The sequence below is a fragment of the Cupressus sempervirens genome, chromosome 3 (genome assembly GCF_028749045.1).
Source record: "Cupressus sempervirens isolate cs-2001-9-10 chromosome 3, ASM2874904v1, whole genome shotgun sequence".
NCBI classification, from domain to species: domain Eukaryota; kingdom Viridiplantae; phylum Streptophyta; class Pinopsida; order Cupressales; family Cupressaceae; genus Cupressus; species Cupressus sempervirens.
The window spans coordinates 665,761,877-665,784,196 of record NC_143120.1 but is presented as its reverse complement, the minus strand read 5'-3'; the positions used below and the strand labels follow the sequence as shown (position 1 = coordinate 665,784,196).

Below are 22,320 nucleotides of genomic sequence, written 5' to 3'. Positions count from 1 at the left end.
TGAAAACACAACTGACCAAGATTCAAACTGATCCTAGAGACAATTTGGAAGAGGCAAAGACATTTGAAGCTTGTTAAGAACAAAAACTCAACATTGATAAGCAAAGGAACACTCAAGAAGAAGGTAATCTGTAGTTTCTCATATAAATATTAGAAAAATATTAAAACATATATATATATATATATATATATATATATATATATATATATTATAAGAAAAAAATAAATATAATTTAAATAATCTTCTAAATTTTATTAAGAAGTTATATTGACCAGTTGTGATAAGCTAGAGATAAACGCACTAGGGAAAAATAATTTAGGGTCCGTTTGGTTCGTGGAATTTAAAAAATCGAAATTTCAACAAACCTTGGTTTTGCCAAATCAAGATTTTACAAAGCTTCATTCCAGTTTTGAGATTTTACTTGAACCGTTTGTTTCACTTGAAAGATGCATGTGAAGACACTTTTTTATGCGTAAGCTTGGAGTTGAAGGCAAATTTCAAAAAATAGTCCAATCTATTGTTTTACACTCCTTAAAAAACATAACCAGGTTTTGATTTTCAATTCCTACTTGCTAGTAGGAAGTTGGAAAACCTAGTTTTGAGGCAAAATTGGAGGTCCGATATGCTAATTCCATTTTGCCAATTTTGAAACAAACGCAAAAATTTTCAAATCCGAATTTTGGAAAAGCCAATTCCAATATTTGTTCCCATAAACCAGTACTTGTGCTACAGTTCGAAATCATTTTTTTCCCTAAATATGGACGCTTTGAAAATGGAGATTTAAAAAGTTACAGGCGGAACTTTATTGCTCAAATTATGGAGTCAGAGGAGGAGGAGAAGGAGAAGGCACTCGCTCAAGCTCTCTTTGATCTCTTCTCAAATGTATCGTCCTTGGTTCAAGGCGAGCTCCAGGTAACCTCTCAGCAGGAGTATATTTCTCATCAGTTGGAAACTAATCTGGTGTAGCTTCGCGTGAATTTGTCACTTCTCTGGAAATTACTCTAAACTTAGATCTTTGCACGGATATTTCTTTCTTCAATTAGTTTTTAATTTTTATTTTTATATCTATTGAATTTGAGTTTTAAACAGGGAAGACAGAGAATTCTCTGATGTAAACAAGCGCGTGCGAGTTTTAAATAATATATTCTAATATTTTCTATGTATTGTTGGGTGAGAGGGAGGGATTTTCTCTAATTATTCGTTGAGGGTTGGACATTGTTTTTAACATTTTTAATTTTTTTTTTCTCAAATTAATTATGGGAATGACATATAGGTAGTATAGTAGTGGACAAATAGCATTTTCATCCGAAAACTTATTAAAAGAATTTGCACCTGTCTTGGTTCAATGGTGATTTAGTTAATCACACAGCCACATAATTAACAGGGGAGAAAACTCGAAAAGATTTGCAGTCGACTGTAATACTGGAGCACAGCGCAGTAGACTAGGGTTGAGTTTTGTCACTAACCATGACTTTTTAAATTTTCGTTGACACTATCATCGTGGAAATAGGTTCCGTTTTACATCGAGTCCAAAGCCAATTAGATAATTGCTATATTCTGGCTTTAAGCTTATGAGTTTAATATTCAAATTAGAGGAATTGAAATGAAGATGAATGCAATTAGTGAAGATGATGACATAATTTTATGATTATGCAATCCATCAATATTCAAATTTCCTGGAGGTCAATTAAGCTAGGTTTAACACATGGGTGAATTTGAGAGATGGAATATTTCTATTTGTGGAGCATGGTCGAAGAATGACTTTTGATATAGCTGTCTACTTATTCATCATATTAATCTGCATAAAGAATACAAAGGTGCCCATATTAAAGATGCTGATATTTGTGTAAAAACAGTTGTTTCCATAAAAAAATTGAAATAAAGATTTATAGTTTTAGTTGACCGAATGTTTAAAGCAAATTATACTACTAGGTTTGGGTAGACCATAATCGCAGCCTAATTAGTGGCAAATAAGTCTTTAGTTTATCTTATTTATAAAGTTTTTCAGAATAAGTTAACCCTCTCATCTGCTTTTTTCTTTTCTTTTTAAAAAGGTTGTCTAACAATTTGGCCATTAATTCACAGAAAAGGAAGTGTGAGTAAGATTTCTATTTTATTCACATTATTCCATCCAGTCATTGGATGATATGATCGATTTTTGCCAGAATTATTCTGTCACAGAATTATTATCTTTGTTCAGTTGTATAGTATAGTTGAATTGTTTTTTAATAGATTTTGACTTTTCTTTGTACTAAATTGAGACATGACTTGATTGCAGTAAATGTGAGTAACACAGTGATTGAGAAAGGCTGCTGTTAACTCTTAGAACTAGAAAAGGAACAGGAAAAGTTGAAGGTGGATGGCACACTGTCCAGCCTGAATATATCCCCTGTATAATCTTTAACAACTGCTATGTAATCAATTGTGCCCAGGAGGTGGGGACATATTTGTGAGTTGTTATTTCTGTGTTGTAGAACCCATATTCCTTTAATGACATTAGATTTCCCTATTCCATAATGTTAACTGTTGCTATTTCTAAATTCAATTGTATGAGAATTAGCATCTGTGGGTAGAAAATGGTGGAGATTATTTTGGGATTCCAAAAGCATTTCCCTAGAAAGCCTTTTGTTATATATCCATTTCAACACATATTCTATCAGTAGTTGATAAGTATCTTTGTTGAGTCCTAGCAGCCACAGATTTAATGTTTCTAAGAGAGCTCCAAAAATTAGGAAAATTTTAGGATACTCGAGAATAGAAAAACCTTTAGGTTTTGTAAAGATCTTGATTTTTCTAGTCTTCCATACATGTGAGAGTTTGATTGGTATTGACCCAGAGTTGTCAGGATTTAAGCTTACAATTGTCGAATTTGCATAGTCGGGCCAACTTTATTTCTGTTGGCTGGGCTCAAATTCTTTTGAGTGCTCAAGGATAAAAGGGAAGTGCATTTAATATTCTCTCAACAGTTTTCAATTAGAATAGTGTAAAAAACTGAATACAACAGGTTCATCATGAACTGTTCAGCATAAAAGAGAATGAAGCTAAGGAAGCTACCATAGCATCATACTTTTAAAACTACCAGATCACCACTAAACATGACTTACAGGGTAGTCAACCCATTTGTCTCACTTGAAAAAGTACCAAAATAGTATCAGATCTATACTGTATATCCAAAATATTTACATAGTGCGGATTATCAAAGTGCGGATTATCAAAATTAAACATGCTATTTATTTATATTCGGGCCCCATCCATCTTTAGAATCCAATGCTTGCAAGAAAGCTGCATCGAACAATTCATCATTCCATCCTGGTAGAACAAAATCATTAGTCAGCTGAACCTCTTCATCAGTAGAAACATTTGGAACAGGCTGCTGGGTACTAGTGGAAATGTGCAGATCCTCCATCATTCTTTCAATTTGTTTAATATCATTCGGGTCCATGATATCCTTGAATTGATCAAGGTACTTGTAAGCCTTGACCTCGTCTTTATGAATAAGTAGCATTCCGTCCCTGACCAGTGTCATAAATTGAAGCATAGAGATTTCCAGAAAAAGTGACACCTGAGACATAATGGAAAAATGTGCGAGTTTACAAGTAAACTCAGTAAGTCCTCTATCCTCCTGCTGAAAGACCTCTTCATTTCTCACTTTCCAAAGAAACCATAAAATCTCATGGGTACGAACAAACCAAAAAGAGTTAAGCTTAGAGTCAAAAGCTTCAACATATCCAGCTAAAATTTCACTCCAAGAAAGACCTGCTTTTGAATTCCATACAATAGGATTGCCCAAAAAAATTGACCATATCATAATAGCAAAATCACATTGAAAGAAAACATGTTCAAAAGACTCAATTGTATTACAAACTTTGCAATGACCAGGAGTAAGACTTAAAGACTCCAAGTTAGATCCTAAGACAAGTTTTTGGAGTAATCAAAGCCACTTAAAACAAACTTTTTTGGGTTCCACTTTTGACTGCCATAAGTATGAAAAAAGAAAGACCATTCAGAAAAAGGAGAACACAATCCCCACCCTTGGATCACCCTTTCAAAGATTTCAGGATTAAACACAAGCATATTATATAGCCGTTTTACTGTTACTTCATTAAGCACTATTCCATCCTTCCACGATAGTTGTTTGAAAAACCTGTTTGAGTCAATAGCCTTGGAGAAGTTACATGTACCAAGTGCCTTGCAAATTAATGTATACGTTTTCTTCTGAGTCTGTGTGATAACATACCTCGTTCTAATTTCATCCCAAGTACCCATCCAGTGTTTTGTTGAGCAACTTTGTGTAAGTGCCAAAGATTTTCCATTTAGGTACAATCCCCACCAAATTGATCTTTCTGTGACAGCATAAGATGGGGAAGAACTAGCAACAGCTCTAACTAGTAAGAGTATCCTTGAATGGTCCAAGCCTTCCAGAGGGTAGCAAAAACATTAGAACCAAAGACCTTGATCTTGAAGTCACCTAATAGTAAATCACAGAATGGAATGTTCATCCAACTTTTACCTATTGAGATGATAGAACATTGAATGTTATTTCTGATTAAGACTTTCCAAGGTTCATTACCATATATGGCCTTAAGAATCCACTTAGAAGCAAGAGCAATAGCATGATTTTTTAAGTCCTTCAAACTAGGCCCACCATATTGCTTGGGTTTACAACACCACTGCCAATTCACACAGTGTCTTTTTTTGTTTCCCATCCCATCAGACCATAGAAAGTCTCTCAAAATTTTCTCAATTTTATCTATTTGTTGATTAGTCATTAACGTAGTAGAAGCAAAGTAAAGATGATGAGACAACAAAACTTTTCGCACAACTTCTACCCTTCCTGCCAAAGAGAGATAGTGAGTCTGCCATTTAACATGTTTCTTTTGAATTTTATCAAAGACCCCCTCCCACATAGGTTTAGTAGAAGGATTAACAGAAAAAGGGATATCAAGGTATTTGACAATCTCATTAGGGCCTTTCCATTGCCAAGACATCAACTGAAACCATTTAGGAGGAGATTTAGACCAACCTAGAACTGAGGATTTATGAGGAGCAATTTTGGACCCTGAGGCTAAACAAAAGAATTCAAGTCTATCCAAGGTGTTACGAAAATTCATCTCCTCGAGTTCCAAGAACAAAGCAGTGTCATAAGCAAACTGAGAATTTATTAGAGAATCATTATTAGGAAGGAGGAGACCTTTAACAGGAGGACCAAGGGAGGGAGCTCTAAGCAAATAAAATAGAGCATCAACAACAATCACAAATAGGGAAGGGGCATTGGGACGACCTTGTCCAATTGATCTCCCAAGAGGAATAGGGCTGGTAAGATTGCCATTCACATCTATGACAGTGGAAGAGTCCTTAAACAACACCTTTATCCATCTGCAAAAATACTCAGGAAATCCAAAAGCTTGCAACATCCCAATAACAAAAGGCCATTCAATTCCATCACAGGCCTTTTCAAAATCAAGTAATATAATAGCCACATTCTGCTTGCTCTTCTTAGCCCAATGCTCCCAACTAGTTATTAAATTTTCCAATATATACTTGCCCTTAATGAAACCTGTCAGTGTAACTAAGATAAACCTATTGAGCAAATTTTCAATTCTTTTAGCTAGCAATTTTGCAATGATCTTATAAGAGATGTTCAATAATGTTATTGGCCTCCAATTTTTTATTTCAGCTTTGTCACCATTCTTTGGGATGAATTTGATCATGCCTTTATTGATGCTTTTGCCCAGGGATCCTCTACTAAATGAGTCTTCATAGAGTGCCAACAAATCATTGGAAATCCAATCTATATTAGTTTTGTAGAACTCAACAGGAAGACCATCACATCCTGGTGATTTGTCATTGGCTAAAGAGTTAATAGCCCATTTAACTTCTTCCAAAGTAATAGGATTGTTTAGTCTGTTACTATCTTCTTCTGACACTTTTTTGGGAATCAATTGAAGACATTTATCAAGTGCCTCATAGTTAGCATCAGACATCTTAGATGAAAGAAGTTGAGAATAATACTCAAAGAAAGCTGACTGCATTAATTCCACTATTAAAGTGAATGTGTTCAATGAATTCCCTTTTATTCTTTGCCTTGATAATACTAGAGAAGTATTTAGACCCCCTCTCTCCTTCCAAATTCCAATTCAATATGGATCTAGCTCTTTGACAGTGGATCTTATAGTTTTGGATCTTCCTTAAAGAGTGTTTAGTCTTAATCAAATCGGCTTCTAACTCCAAATCTTGAATTCTGATCTAGAGATCTTTCTCTATTCGGTTAAGATTAGTTTGTGCCCTAGTTTCTTTAGCATTTAAATCCATACTTTTTTTTTAACCAATATTTTGGAAAATCTTTTGCCTAACATCAACTAATCCTTCCCACATTTCTCTTGGTTGAACATCACCACTAACCAAATTATAAATAACAGTGACCTTCCTGAGAGCACCAATAGTATCCTGGTCTTTAAGAAGAGAAAGATTAGGTTTAAAGGGCTTGTTAACATTCACCCTAGGAATTGGAATCTCATCTTGCAATCCAATCGTTGCAGAGATAGAGGAATGGTTAGAGAGAGAAGCTGGAGTAACTGTGATAGGTGGGTGCCCAGGATCAGAGTAAAAACAGAGAAGAGCAGAGTTGGCATAAATTCTATCCAGTCTACAATAAACCCTTTGAGAACCCTTTTGATTATTGCACCAAGTATACCAGATATCCTGAAATTCTGATTTTCTATCTTCTAAAGGATCTAACACATTAAATATTCTCTTAAATTTGTTCCAGAAGAATAATTCATTGCCTTTCCAATTGAAAGAGTTACTTCCTATTTTATCCTCCCTATGTTCCACCATATTCAAATCACTAATAAAGAGCCACCCAGTATTAGGCAAATTATTTGAAGCCCATTCCCATAGTGCTGCTCTGTCTCTATAGTCATTAGGTGCATAGAAGTTACACAACCCAAAGCTCTGACCATCTTTACTAAATACAATCCATAATGCCTATGACAAGGAGAAACTCCTCTATTAACTATATAATCCACCCAATTAGGTTCCACAAGAATAGTAACTCTGCTGCTCCCCCTCTCCCTTTCATGGTTGGAGTAGAATGCAGTGACATGATCTGAAAGCATTTTTGAAATAGTGTGAGCCTGAAATCAACTACTTTAATCTCTTGTAAACAAATAAAATCTTTTTGTATAAGTTTACTGCACCATCTTCTGACAATGTATTTTATATTGTTCATCTCCAATTCTCTAGTTATGGATGTTGATCATGTTCATGGTTTTTAGAGTTGTTCTTACCATTGTTATACAATCTGTTAAAGCAATCAGTGATATCTCCCTGTCTATTTTAATAACCATTAGAGTTGGTTAATATTTGGTTATCATTGCCCTTTCTTTTCTTATTTCTTTTATTGGTGACTTCAACAAAAGGGGGCTCAGTTCTATTCTTATCTGGAGAAATTTCCATCCTTGAAGACTTTGAACCATTCAATTGCATATTCTTATCAGTCAAAGAGTGATTGACATTCTTAACCAGCTTTGCCTTCTCAACTAGAAAAGTAAGAGCAAGTTGTTGAGCATTAAGCTTGATGGGGGTTTCAACCAAAGGCATTGGAACACCACTTTCTTTTGGACAGTTAATGAATTTTAATTGGTTAGAACCACTTGTGATGATCTTAGAACTAGAGATGAGATCATTAGTAGGAGTTAGCTCAACATCATAAAAAGGGTTGACAAAAATATCAAATTCCTTTCCTAAGGCAGAATTAGAAAGCTTATTTTTATCATTTTCCATAGGCTTATCCATCTCTAGAATGCTATCAAAGTTACCGGAGGATGTTGCCAAGGGTTTCTCTATTTCAGAACTAGATGCTTTATTAGCATTATCTTTAGGAATCTCAAAGTTAGCAGTTTGAGGTCTAAATAAATCCGGATAGTCCTTTCTTGCATGTCCATTCCTTTTGCAATGAAAACAAGCACCTAGATTACCAAGTTGGGAGACTTTCCATGAAAAAGCTTCAGAATCAACAGTAAGGGAGATATTATCAAGGAATACAATTCCAAGTTCGAGAGCAACCAGAACCCTAGCATATAAATGTGGGAGGGTAGTCTTAGATTGTTCTATTTGCAGAACCAAGCCAATAGGCTTCAATAGATGGTGGATAAAGGGCCAAAAGTCAACATTCAAGTTCTCAATTTTCACCCAATTCGGTGAAGCCTTAGTAGACACTTTTCTGCATTCCTAGTGGGCGACCATGGTAAGGCTTTGAATAGAGATTTACCCACATTCCAAAATTTCTTGTTAAGTATTCTTTCTTGCATACTATGAGTCTTAACAAATACAACAAAGAGCCCTCTTTGAACCATTCTACAAAAAGTAACATGAATATCAAGTTTCTTATCCCAAACATTTACAAACCATTCATCGAAAAACTTTCGGGAAGGTAAGAACCCTTTATCTAAGCATGCAAAGAAAATTGCAACATTTTTTAACTGAGATTGTTTTGTTTTAATAGCTCTTACCATATCCTCATTCGGCAAGAGAAAAAGGGTCTTTAGTTCATGGGACGGGATCTTACCTTCCTCCTTTCCTCTACCAACACTAGATTCGGAGTTGCCTCCATCCCCGAGTCTATCTCCATTGGCTGCGGCTTCATCACTTTGAATTCCATCCATAGGGATTTTGCAAATCTTGCTAGAAAAGAAAGTCGACGACGGGCAAGAAGTTGAAATCTCCTCCACCACAGCCTTATGCGAAGGTTTCTCAGGCAATTCCTTTTGCTGAACTCGAGAATTATCCTGGTCATGGGTGTTGTTTAAAACCTCATCAACTTTCATCATTTCTTCAGATGCCTCTCCTTCACCATCAACCATGATTACCTCCTCTTAGTCTCTCACAATTGATCCAGGGTGGGTAGATAATGGTGGGGTAAGATTTAACAATTATTAACAAGGAAGCCCAAATGACAAACAACCAAAAACCACGAAAGGATACGCAGTAAAGCACACAAACAAAGAAAGCAAGTATTGAAAGCAAGGAAAGCGGTGAAAAATAGGGCACGAAGTGAGAAAAAAGGGCCGAGAAACACGTTGTAAGGTATGGGAGCCGAGGCACATAAGTGTTTGGCTTCTGTATGTAGTTGTAGAGTGAGCAAATTCACACCAAGAATTGTCAAAATAAAAATAAAAATTTCTCAACAATTTTCACAACTGCTTATACAAGTCAATGTAATTTAACATAGGGTATCTCTATTTAAAGAACAGTTGAGGAGAGAACATGGCCAACAGGTTCTGGCTTCAAAAACACTCATGGATTTGAATCTTCTATAAAATTTAGGTATCATTTATTAGGTTTATCACCTATCCTCCAAGATCACAGATTGATCACAATGAAACAATTTGTTAGAGGCTGAAATAGTAGCTAATCAAGTGATACCAGGAATCGTAGGATCATGATTGCATGACTAGGACATTTAGTGGGATCTTGTTACAGTTTCAAATTAGTCAAGTTAGAAGAAATATACAATTCAAAATTCGTGCCGTCTTCACCCAATGTAGAGTAAAAGATATTTGTCTCGTTCTTTTCCAGTCAACACATTAATATGTTATTCTTGTAGAAGCTGGCAAGGGAATTGATTTCCTTATTAACTTATTCAATTTTGCACCTTTTTGAGTTATTTTCCTTTGACAATGTTGCAATAATTCTAAGCCTTGCCAATTTGTCGAAGCCTAAAGTTAATGAGCCTTATCTACTTTTTGCTCAACACGAATTATCTAGCTAGAGCTAGGTGGTGCAGGAGGATGAGGCTGAGTTTTATAATTTTGACATTTCTATGGATGGGACAACATTTCTTACAATACATTTTGGTAGCTTATGTTACTCAATTTTGGAATGCCAACAAAGCTTTCCATAAAGCAACACAAAACTTCTATTGTTTCATTGTCAATGTTTCAAGTTAACAGACCCTTCTAGTTGGGGCTTGTTCTTCAGATGGAACTTCCAACTCCTAGTGGGGAGAAGGTGAAGAAAGTAGGAAGTGTACAAACAGAATCCCAGAATGTCAAATAATCTCATGCATTCTGAGTTGGTTTAGATTCTTAGAATACTAAGTTTTCAATGACAAAAGTGATCTACTGTTGACCATCCAGTGATTTGTATACTAAGTTATGCTAGTTATGACCAAGCAATAAGATATCTGGTAATTTATCCGGGAGTTTTGTGGAATCAATTTACAGGGAATTGGCCTATCACAATCCAGGGAAATCTCAAATTAATAACAGCAATTGGGACATCGATCATTATTAGTATTGTTTTTGTTGAAAATATGAAAAGTGGGTAAGTATATTGTAAAGGAAAAATAATTACATAAATTACAAACTCAAGCTTGTACACTAAAATAAGCTCAGTTTTATCCAAAGACATTGAATCTGATGAAACATGAGTACATATGCTAATTTACCAAAGGTAAACCAGTGGCAAACCACAATTGTAGACAGGATAACTCTTCAAAACTGCAACTTTTGCTAAGTAATAATTGTTAAATGGTCAGCTGACAAATGCAAGACATTGATTGTGTTGAAACAATAGCCCAGAAATCAAAGATAATAACCAGCAAATAGAAAGAGAAAAACTGAAACAAAGAACACCAGAAATATCCCGGGAAAACCCAGTCACACAAAAAAATATATCTTTATTGATAATAAAAGTTCGAGTGTACAATATCCTTTGCTTGACGCAAATATATAACAATAGGAGAGACTCTTCACATGATAACCGAAACGTCTCTTGAGATTTCTATAACTCCTATAATTAATTATGACTCTTCGAATATTCATGCCTCAACGCATGAGAATGACACATGTCATTTACATTTAATATTACAAATTAAAGCTTAAGTGTCTTTTTCAGCTGAACGTAACAATAACGATAATAACGTTCACATTTCCAGAGATAAAGATCTCTATCACAGCTACCATCTTTAACACTCCCTCTTAGCCAGAGAGAGATCTTTAGCTGAACAATCACACAAGACTGCAACCAAAATGTTAATAATAAATTCTCATCCCATATATCCGATGAAAAGATGAAACAATCAATCATATTCATGGAATCGCTCAATATGAAAACCTGTAACAACCAATCATATTCATGGCATAACACAACATGAAAACCTGTAACAACCAATCATATTCATGGAATCACTCAACATGAAAAATTTGCAAGACTCACAGCTAAGCCTTTGTTCACGGACTCTCTCAATGTGAACTGACATGGAATCTCTCAACATAACATCAACTCCCATCACGGAATCTCTCAACGTGATGACATCATGGACTCTCTCAACATGATGTTCACTATCGCATAGTGAAAGAGTTATCATAGCTGATCTTACAATCTCATTTATTCACACAAGAATAGAAATAGGCATAACAAACTAAGACTTGATTCCATTTAAGTCTCAAATTTCATAAATACCAGAAGCATCACAAGTATCTATGAGAGTGATGGGGATTCCATAAGTACTCCCTCTTAATTATGAAGCCTCCCCTTGAAGCTAAAATCAAGCTCAACATCTTCCTCTAGAGCTATAATCCTAATCTTGTTGCATCCTGCAACCAAGAGAGATTAGTAAAATAATCTTGTCATAAACTTTCAAATCTAATCATGATTGAAACTCTTTTCCAATACAAGTCTCAAAAAGTCTACTATACAAAAGTATGTAAAAGAAAACAAGAGTTTTAATGAGAACTCAATCAAGAGCAACTCCTTCTGAAACCCAATTTTCAAGAGAGATAATCATAAATACTCAATTATTTTTTATCAACATGCACACGAACGAATACAAAGAAAAACTTCTACAATCAAAATAATGCATGTGATATCACAATAATACTCATCTCTTTTATGTGCAACCTATTCTAAGCACATGCATAGAGAAAGAACTCCCTTTCAGTTTTCAGAACTCTTTCATAGATTCTCATTTTTGAAAAAACTCCCTTTCACAAAATATTATAACTCTTCTATACTCAATGTCGATTAAAACTCATGCAAACATGTCACAATGAATACGACAGGTAAACGAGCAGATGAGAGTATATCAAAGTTATCTATGATATGAATACAAAAATAACATAAGCATACCTAAATTTAATAATTCAAATGACAACTCCTATTACTCTACCAAATCTATTAAAGACGAGGCCACGCCTTATAGGAGTAAAGACTTACCTATGATAGGTAACACACAATATTACCATTACCTGATCATTTTGGATTGAGAACGATCAGGAAATGCAAATAGCGATCACCTTTTCATACCCAACATATTCAATTTTCCCTCCTCCATTCACAGATTACTCCCATGCCGAAGTCAATACAATCAAATTAGATGCAGATCAATACAAACGAATTAGACGCATGAGAAATACAAACGAAGCAGACGCATGAGAAATAGTGCACAGACCTTTAGGGTTTGCAATGATCTCAATCTGATGCAACAACTTCAAATCCCTGAAATTTTACACATAAATCTTGTGCTCCACCTATCGCAATTTCACGGCACGAATCTCCGACCAAAACAACAATTCCTTGATACACTGGCTCTGATGACGTCCCATATCATGACCTTATTCAGGGGAAATTGGGGATTCGAACCCCCACCAACTAGGGCCAAAATATTGCACCAAAATAACATCTTGATGATTCCAATTCCGCCACCATTGTTGAAATCACGTCGGAATGTTTCTCAGAAAGGATTGTAGTTATATATTTGGAAGCCCTGCTCTGTGTCAATGGCGAAACAACTAGAGTCCTGATTGAATCACTTGGCGTCAACAAGTCAAAAGCCATTGAGGCTCTTAATCATGCTTAAAAGATCTGAATGTTCAAGACCTTTCGAATCAGCGAACTCCAGAACCACCTCCTCTGCCATTTCTCTCTTCCCCACTTCAAGACAGAATTTTTAATCCTATCGTGGGGATGAAAAAGCAAGTCTTTTTCTGATAAAACTATAGCCAAATGTACATGTAGGTGTATTCAGCAAAGCTAAGAAAAATGGGCAGTTAGAGTTCAGCGCGTTGCTACTGTATCCTCACGCTTTCTTCCACAGATTTTTTAACAGTGTGTTCTCTATTTGACTCTCACCCAACCAATTAATGAAATACGCTATCAATCAAATCTCATAAAACATAAACACAAAATCACTTAAAAAACTCCATGATCTACAAAGACTGCAATAGAAGAAACACACAATCACTCCTGAAACAAATCTTAAACACCCCCGAAAGCAAAATATAGAATTGATAACAAATTCTACAGATTTAAATCAAACCCTAACTGATATTTTTTTGATCAATAATAAACCCTTATAATATATGCATGCAACAAAATGAGATACAACCAGAGGGAGAATAACCAATACATAGATTCCTTCAATTGCTGTTATCAAAGTGTAGCTCTGATACCATGTTGAAACTATAGACCAGAAATCAAAGATAATAACCAGCAAATAGAAAGAGAAAAACTGAAACAAAGAACACCAGAAATATCTTGGGAAAACCCTTCAAGAATGAAGGGAAAAACCTAGCCACACAACAAAATATATTTTTATTGATAATAAAAGTTCGAGTGTACAATATCCTTTGTTTGACGCAAATATATAACAATAGGAGAGACTCTTCACATGATAACCGAAAGGTCTCTTGAGATTCCTATAACTCCTATAATTAATTATGACTCTTCAAATATTCATGCCTCAATGCATGAGAATGACACATGTCATTTACATTTAATATTACAAATTAAAACTTAAGTGTCTTTTTCAGCTGAATGTAACAATAACGATAATAACGTTCATATTTCCAAAGATAAAGATTTCTATCGTAGCTACCATCTTCAATAGATTGGACCACATGACAGGCCAAGAAAAATAGTAGAAGTATTGTGAAAAGAAAGGGACCCAATCTCTTGAATGATCAGTCATCATTAACATTGGTTGAATGCTGACATTATTCAGCATAATTTGAACATGGATGTCAAAATCACACCTCTTAGTCATTTAGGATATCAGTGTAAAGTCCCCTTTTTGCAATAGAAATTAATACGAAATAATAATAGTAAAATTAAAATATAATAACAAATAACTATATAATAATAAGATATAATGCAACAGAATTACAAGTTAATGGAGTCAATGAAAGGTCAAGGGATACATAATAAAGAGTTTGTGACTCCCTTAACATAAGATATAAAAGGGAGGAGAGTTCATTTCAAAGGGTACAAGGAAAAAATAAAAAAGAAGGGAGCATGGGAACCGAGGAAGGATTAATGGAAGAAGATTTGAATTGGAAAAATTGATGAAGGGTTGCCACTCTTTCAAAAGGTGGTGAAAGGGTGGTGTTGATGTGAGTTATGTTTCACTCCAACATACAAAAGCAAATACTTGGTATTCCAAATGAAACACCACAACTCTTGAATAATGATGCTCATATGCTAAATGATTTTTATGTTTTATGTTCAAATGAGACAACCCCAAGGTTACTTTCTATTGTGGACTTTAACGCAGTTTTAATGGTGTGAAATGCTGGTTATCACAAAGGGACTTATGCAATTCATTCAGTGGATACAAACTCAACTTTAACTTCTTCAATCACTTCCATCCAAAGGACTTGCAAAGAGAATAAGGGCTTAAAAAATCTAATCTTGCAAAGAGAATAAGGCCTTAGAGAATCTAATCTATTTCTAAGAATGTAAGACAATGTTAATTATGGGTTGAGCCTCTAACCAATCCTTGCTTCACCGTGTCAACTAGGAATAGGAGGGTGCTAGCTTCTAAGGATGCAGGAATGGTTCTCACATTGTCAATACTCATAAATATATCTTATGTGCAATCTAAATGGACATTTCTCATAGAAGTTAAACACTTACAATATAGGTCTAGACTAACCTTGCATTGTTACAAACAATCAACAAGTGCCAAAGGTATGGACGCTAGGACCACTACTAATCACCATTCAACAATATCTTCCATTCATCTAGTTCTACTTCTACTTAACATGAAATAAAATCCTAAATGGGTAAATGCAAAAACCTTGCAATACTCTAAAGCAACACACGTAATCCACCATGAAGACCGACAATAATCAACGATTGCTTTGACAGCATTATACAAACAATTTCAACAAGCCTCCTACTCTACTCTAATCTTATCTAATCTCCCCCAATCTAATCTCTAATGAGTTGGGTCTTGGCCTTTCATAGTTATTTGATTACAATTAAGGGCCAAGATCGATTTGAAATAAGGGGCCAAGATTCGCCCATTACAAACCCTAATTAGGGTTTCCACCATTATCATCTAATTACATGAAAGCACCACCCCATGGACCAATAAGAGAATTACAATGCCTTTGAGGTCCAATGAGAAATAGATAAAGGCACTAAATGCCGTCTGCATGTACACTTCACATAATATAATTGAATGTGCCTGAACATGTGTAATTGAAGCCTTCCAATTGGCTAGAAATAGAGTTGGCACTACCTCAACATCCTTATCTCACAAACTTGATTAGTTCTTTGGTGATGAGAAATTATCTCTGGATACTCACCATTATCAAGCCTTGAATTGTGATGACACATGCACAAATTGCTTCACCTTCTCAATTTTTCTCCATCTTTTGAAAATTTTCTTGTAGTTATGATGTTAATCTTGTTTGTACTTGCAAACTTGATGTCTCTTTTGATGCCTTGACCTTGATCCTCAAGACTCTCTTTTGCGGCTGTCTAGGGTTTAGGTAAAGCATCTCAAGTCTGATAAACAACATTCCATGGACAAAGATAATCTCGTTCTTACTATCATTAAAGCCTTGAAGGAGTGTAAAAGATCTAAGGCCACAAGAGAAGCCAAGAACATTTTTCCAGCTAATCCATGGTTTGATGAGGAGTGCAAAATGACAAAAAGCAATGGGAAAAAGAACATGAATAGAGAAAGTAGAAAGGAATATGATCAGCTGATTAAAAAGAAGAAAGAGGAGTATGTGAACATGAGGAGAATAGAGTTGATTAATCTTGGTAAAAGCAGCCCCAAAAAGTTTTGGAAAGAGCTTCAACAGAGAAAAACACAGATAGAGAACAACATCACAGGAACCAAATGGCTGGAATATGCCAAGACCCTCTACGAGTGTGATTTAGGAGAACATAGAACCATGGTAATCGAGACTACAAGTGAGTTATTCAGCCAGAAGGATATTATTCAAGGCATAAGGGGGTTAGCTACTGGTAAAGTGCAAGATATAGATGGGCTACAAGCTGAATACTTAAAATGGGGTGCGGAAACCATGGCACCACACATCACTAAGATTTTCAATAGTGTTAATAGAGAAGGCTTCCCTATAAATTGGACAAGCATGGTGATTCCACTCCACAAAAGCGGAGATATAAACAACCCTTCTAATTACCCAACCATCATGATCAATCCACTCTTCGGAAAGTTATTTGATAGCATGGTGGAACAAAAAATCAGTAAATGGGCTGAAACAAAACGCAAAAGAGAAAAAGGGCAAGCAGGCTTTAGACTGAAACACTCTACTATAGATCACGACATCACTTTCAAATATTTGATAGAGAAAGTTTGGGACACTTAGGGTGTCGAGGCTTTCTATTGTTTTGTGGACTTTAAAAAAGCATTTGACACAGTGCCACGTAACAAACTTTTGGATAGAATGGAAGAGTTGAAAGTTCCTAAAGAACTTAGGTCTATTGTTCACAGATTATATGAGTAGGTCAAAGCTAAAATCAGAACGATGGAAGGGCTATTAGAGGATTTTGGCAACAACATTGGGGTTAAGCAAGGGTGTTCGCTATCTCCAACATTATTTGGGCTCTATATAGACAAGTTAGAAGAATGGATAAACAAGAACAATGGGGAGGGGGTACAACTGGTCCACTTTGTGATAAGATTGCTCATATATGCAGACGATCTCATTATACTTGCTAGAACGGCTAAAGGTTTGAAAGAACACTTGAAGGCACTACAAAGTTTTTGCCATGAAGTGGGAATGCAAGTGAACACTAGCAAAACCAAAGTTATGATCTTCTCGCTGAAGAAGAATAGGGGTATACAGGACGAGTTCTTGTTTGAGGGTAACCCTCTTGAGATTGTGGAGGAGTACAAATACTTGGGCATAGATTTTCATAACAAATTCAATTGGGATCCATGCAAATCAAAAATGATTCAAGGGTGCTAGAAGGCGTTATATTCTTTACAAAACAGGTGCAAGAACGCAGAATTATGGGATTGGACGACCATGAAAACTCTTTTTGGTTTGTTGGTCACTCCAATTATTCTATATAGATGTGAAGTGTGGGGCAGTAGTATGTCTGAACAAAAATGGTGACAAGTAGAAAGAATTAAAAAACACTTCACATGCAATCTTAAAGTCAAGTCCATGGTGCCGTATGAGATCTTATTGGCGGAGGTGGGCTCCTTTCCGTTAAAAGCCGTAGCATTGGTTCGGATGCTAAGCTATTTAAAGAAAACCCAAGGTCTAGAAACACATTGCTGGCCCAAGCTAGTCGTAGAGGAAAAACTTGTGAGACGGAAAAGCACATGGATGAAGCAAAATGACAAATGGATGTGAAAGTGGGATATCAACATCCATACTTGCCCAGATAACATTAAAGAAATAAAGAAGTTTGTCATGGAAAAATTTCGCAATATTTTATGGACAAGGCACATAGGGCAGAAAAAATCTTATTACATTAAAGAATTTAACCCCACTTCTAGTCATGATGAAAAGGCCTATATAAGAACACCTATTAATTGGAAAGCAAAAATGCTGATGGCACAACTTAGAACTAGTTCACATTGGCTACGATGTGAAATTGGTAGATGGCAAGTTCCAAAGGAAGAGTGGGCAGACAAAACATGTTTATTCTGTAATATGGGAGCAGTAGAGACGGAGCAGCAGTTTGTTAAGGATTGCCTGGCATACAGTGACATCATATCCGGTTACACAGAGATATTGCAGAACAAGGACTTCAACTACTTATTCAAAGAAGATCAAGTGAAGAGAACAACAGCTCTGATTATCAAACTTCAGAGAAGGAGAGACAAGTTAACCAAAACTTTGCAGCTAGATTAGTTCCGCTCAAGCCTTGGGGGGGTGATTGTGTGGGTCCCATAGGCTACTTTTAGCCTCGTGGACACATCATTAAAATCTATCATATCATATCATTGGATCTTTCAAAGTGAACTTGGATTTCCAAAGGAAATTCAAGTTGGTGATGATTTCTTTCTCTTGTAGATTTATCCTATTTCTTTCATAACTTGTTCTATGAATTCCACTTCGATAATCTAATCTTGATCCACCTTCTCATTTGGAGTTTTGAGCCTGATCTTGTAGCATCCATTTTTGTTGGTGTGATGATTGAGTATTTGCATATCATCCATGTTCTGATTTTCCAAATCGCTCCAATCATTGGATCTTGATTCAACCCTCTCTCTTTCATAGTTACCTTGTAAAAGCAAATGGGAAATTTTATTAAACTCGCAAAGTGATAAGAATAAATGACGTGAAGGAAATCTAGTCTTACATGATATGAAAATGCATCTACATTCAACTTTTCCCTCTACTTGATCATGAATTCTCAATTTTCTAAGGTCTTATTCTTTCTTGTTTCTGCCTAGATTTCTTCTCAGCGATCTCCAAATCCGGTTTTATCCTTTCAAATTTCCTCAAAATCACCCTTTTAATTAATAAAATTGTTGCCTCTTAATAAGTTCGATGCCTTTCTTACTGGGAAGTTGGTGCCTTTATGCTAGGTTCATTGACTTCCTAAGGAGCTCAATCTGCTATCAAATGAAATGAATTTCTTCTTTGTTACAAAAGTGTTTTTGCGCTGAAAAGAGGCGGCTCTTGGTCTAGGCCGATTTATCCTTGCTTGGCCAATCAATTTGGTTTAAATAAAACATTTTAATTCCTTCCAATGAGGCTGACCTATTCATTTGGTTCTGACCTATTGTCAATTTGGCTATCAGAATTGCTCATATTGATCAGCCTCATTTTTTTGAATGAAATAAATTTAAACTTCAGTATTTTTTGATTTTCACCCTGAGCATTCACATGTTGTGATTTGGGCAGAGATTTTGAAAAGTTGGGATTGATAATCATAAGTTTGAAGTTATTCCACCCAAGGATGTAGATTTTCATTTTCCCTTCATACATTATTGCTTCCATATTTCAACATAGTAACCTCATGGCAGAGATTTTGAGGAGTTCAAATTGGAAATCCTATGTTTGAGGAAATTCTGCCCAAAGATTGGAGTTCATGCATCGCCCATATTTGTAAATTTTGATCAATTTTCTTGGAGTGATATCAACTTTCATTTCAAAATTTTCATAGAGGAGTCCGACTTTGGTTTTCACTTTAAACTCATTGTATCATTGTGGGAGACATGGTGGAAGTCCTAAAATCTTGGGAATTCCGACCTTGTTTTTAATCTAATTTCATTTCATTTTTGCTCAAAACAAACTTGATCTTCCTTTCGAATCTCATCAAACTTGCTCCTCAAACTTCATTTTTCTTCTTTTTAGTTGATTTGAGTTGATAACTTTCATTGAAATATTTTCTATAGCTGGGTGGAATTTTTGGATTCTTGGGATTTTGCAAGGGCAGAAATCCCAAGAGTTGGAGGTTTCTGACCCTCCACTTTGCATGTTTCATTTTGTCAATCAAGTTCAAATTCATGTTTAAAAAAATGACTTCCAAGGTTTACTCTCCATAATTTTCAATCTGATTTGCAATTTTGCTTGGCTGAAAGTGCATTGCCATAAGAATTCAGTCCATTTAATCTTTACTCATCATTTTTCTCCAAGAATTTAGTTGATTTCATCTTTTCTCCTTCAACTTTGTCCTTCATCATCATCTTGGCCTTGAAATTTTACCTTGGGCTTCCTTCAATCTTGGGTGGTTTTGAAAAGTTGGGATTGGAAATCCCATGTTTGAGGAAATTCTGCCCTTTATTGTTTTGAATGAGATTGAATTCTATTTCGTTGTTCTTTATTTTTTTCAACTCCAATCGACCTCTTCCCTCAAGTGCTCTTTTCATGGGTGGAGATTTTGGATTGTTGGGATTGGAAATCTAGAGTTTGGGCAAATTCTGCCTAAAGATCCTCATGGTGGAGATTTTGAGAAATTGGGATTGGAAATTCCATGTTTTGGAGAATTCTGCCGTGAAATCTCACTTTAATTTTCACAGCATTTGGTCTTTGTTTGAAAGGAGGGGCGATGTCATCTTATCACTTCTCATATCCAAACTTGTAACCCCCTCTAGACCATGGCAGAAATTTCGAGTTGGGATTTTTCTTGGGCAAAATCTGATTTGGCATGTTGAAATTCCCATCTTGTTCACCTCAATCTCTTCAGCTTGGAGGGCAAAATGACTATTATAAAATATAACATTTAATATAAGCTACATTATATTTTAGATAAGTACTGTCGGATGTTTGAGAGTGGTTTAAGGTGTTAGAATGTGAGGTTGATGCTATCCATGTTGTCATTGATGTCAACATATTCATATTTCAGCCTCTTAGTGTATTGGTTGTTGTATATTGATAGGTTTGGCATATTGGTTGTGTATCAGTTGATGTGTTTTGATAGCTTATCTATTGGTGGAAGTGTTCAGTGATGGATCTGCTATCAATGTTTATCCTTCTATGTTTCGATGGTAGATCTAATCGACGTTGATAGATCTACTTGGCATGCAACATGTGGAGGATCGTATGTTTTGGTAGATCCATGCTGAAGCATGTTATTTGCATTTTGTTCCCAATAAATTTGTAGTGTGTTCATTGTGACCGTTGGCACCAAAGTCATTGGCGATGGTGTTGCGCATAGTTTTGGTCGAGATGCATTGTTTTGGTTGAGGTGGTCCATGTTTCACTTCTTCCCTGCTATGGGAATGTCACAGTGTGACCTATTTTTAAATTTGTTCTACTTGATAGGTTTGAGGGCAGAAAGTAGTATAAGAAGAGCAAAGATTTTAGTTGGTGTGTGTGCATAATGCTTATATGCGAATTCTATGCGATGTAAGTGTGAATTTGTTTGAGGTGCAGTTATTGCGAGTTGGTGAAAAGAGTGGTAGGTTGTGTTGCAAACTATTAGTTACTATGTTTAGTGGTGGATTTAGCTTTCATTTCTTGTATATTGGCAATGAGCCTTCATTAAATTTTTGAGCAGTTAGCCACATTGGTATGAGTCTGTCGGCGGTGATCCAAATTGCAGTGAGCATAATCGATAGTGAGCCTCTTGTAAAAATAACCAATCCTTACAGGTGTTTCATTTCATCAGAATTAGCTTCTCTGTGGTTTTTTTTCCAATTTGGGTTTCCACGTAAATCTTTTTTTTTCTCTGTCTTGGCGTTCTTGTGCTTTTCATGTTTACATTCTCTATAAATGTTTAATGTACTTAACTATAGATTAGAAGTTGTTATTAATAGTGTTTATAAGTTGATTAAGAGAGAATAAGTTTTATAATTTGTGTAGGAATAACTGATTTACCGCCCTCTCAGTTCCTCAACCTATTCAACAATTGGTATCAGAGCTTGGTTCCTTAGTAGAGAGATTAATTGCTTGAGGCAGATCTGATGGTGCACCAATTGAATATCCCTATGTTTGATGGATCTAAGTACAACTCATGGAAAGATTAGATGAAAGGTCATTTGGTTTTGGTTGGTTACAAAACTTGGAAGCATGTGGAGACAAAGTATGTGTTCCCTTAGAATGCCCTTCAAACCCAAGATGAAACTGAAGCATGCAAAGAGAATGAGAACGCAAGGCATGCTATTGGTAGTGCTTTGTCAATGACAAAATTAGCTAAGGTTATTTCCTTGAAGACTCCTTATGAAGTTTGGGAAAATTCAAAAGAAATCTATAAAGGCAATCATAGGGTTAAGTTATCTAAGAAGCTAATGACAAAAAGACATTATGAGAATCTGAGGATGGATGTGGTAAAGACATTAAAAGCTACTTTTAGAGAGTTGAGAATGGAGTTAAGGATTAAGGTGACACCATTACCGATGAAGACTTCATAGAGAAGATCTTGATGACACTGCTTGATAATTACAATGGCAAGATTACGCCTATAGAGGAGGGTTTTAAGAACAATTGTTTGACAACTTAATGACATTTGAGATGAGGAAGTTTGGCAGAGACAACTTCCAAGACAACTAAATCTGAAGAAGAAATTGATAGTGATGATGAAGAAATGTTCCAGGCTAACTTTGCAAGAAGATTGAAGAAATGTATCGACAAGTACAAATGTATGTTACCTCAG

The 22,320-nt window shown here is 35.6% G+C and overlaps 1 protein-coding gene across 1 annotated transcript in view; it reads left to right on the top strand.

The window, feature by feature from the left end:
* The first annotated feature begins 729 nt into the window (after positions 1-729).
* Positions 730-22,320, top strand: part of BLOS2 (biogenesis of lysosome organelles complex 1 subunit-like protein) — a 73,083-nt gene continuing 51,492 nt past the window's right edge. The window contains exon 1 of the mRNA XM_089821389.1: positions 730-912. Coding sequence (XP_089677515.1) covers positions 817-912 — 96 coding nt within the window. The 5' untranslated portion in view covers positions 730-816. The remainder of the gene's footprint in view (positions 913-22,320) is intronic.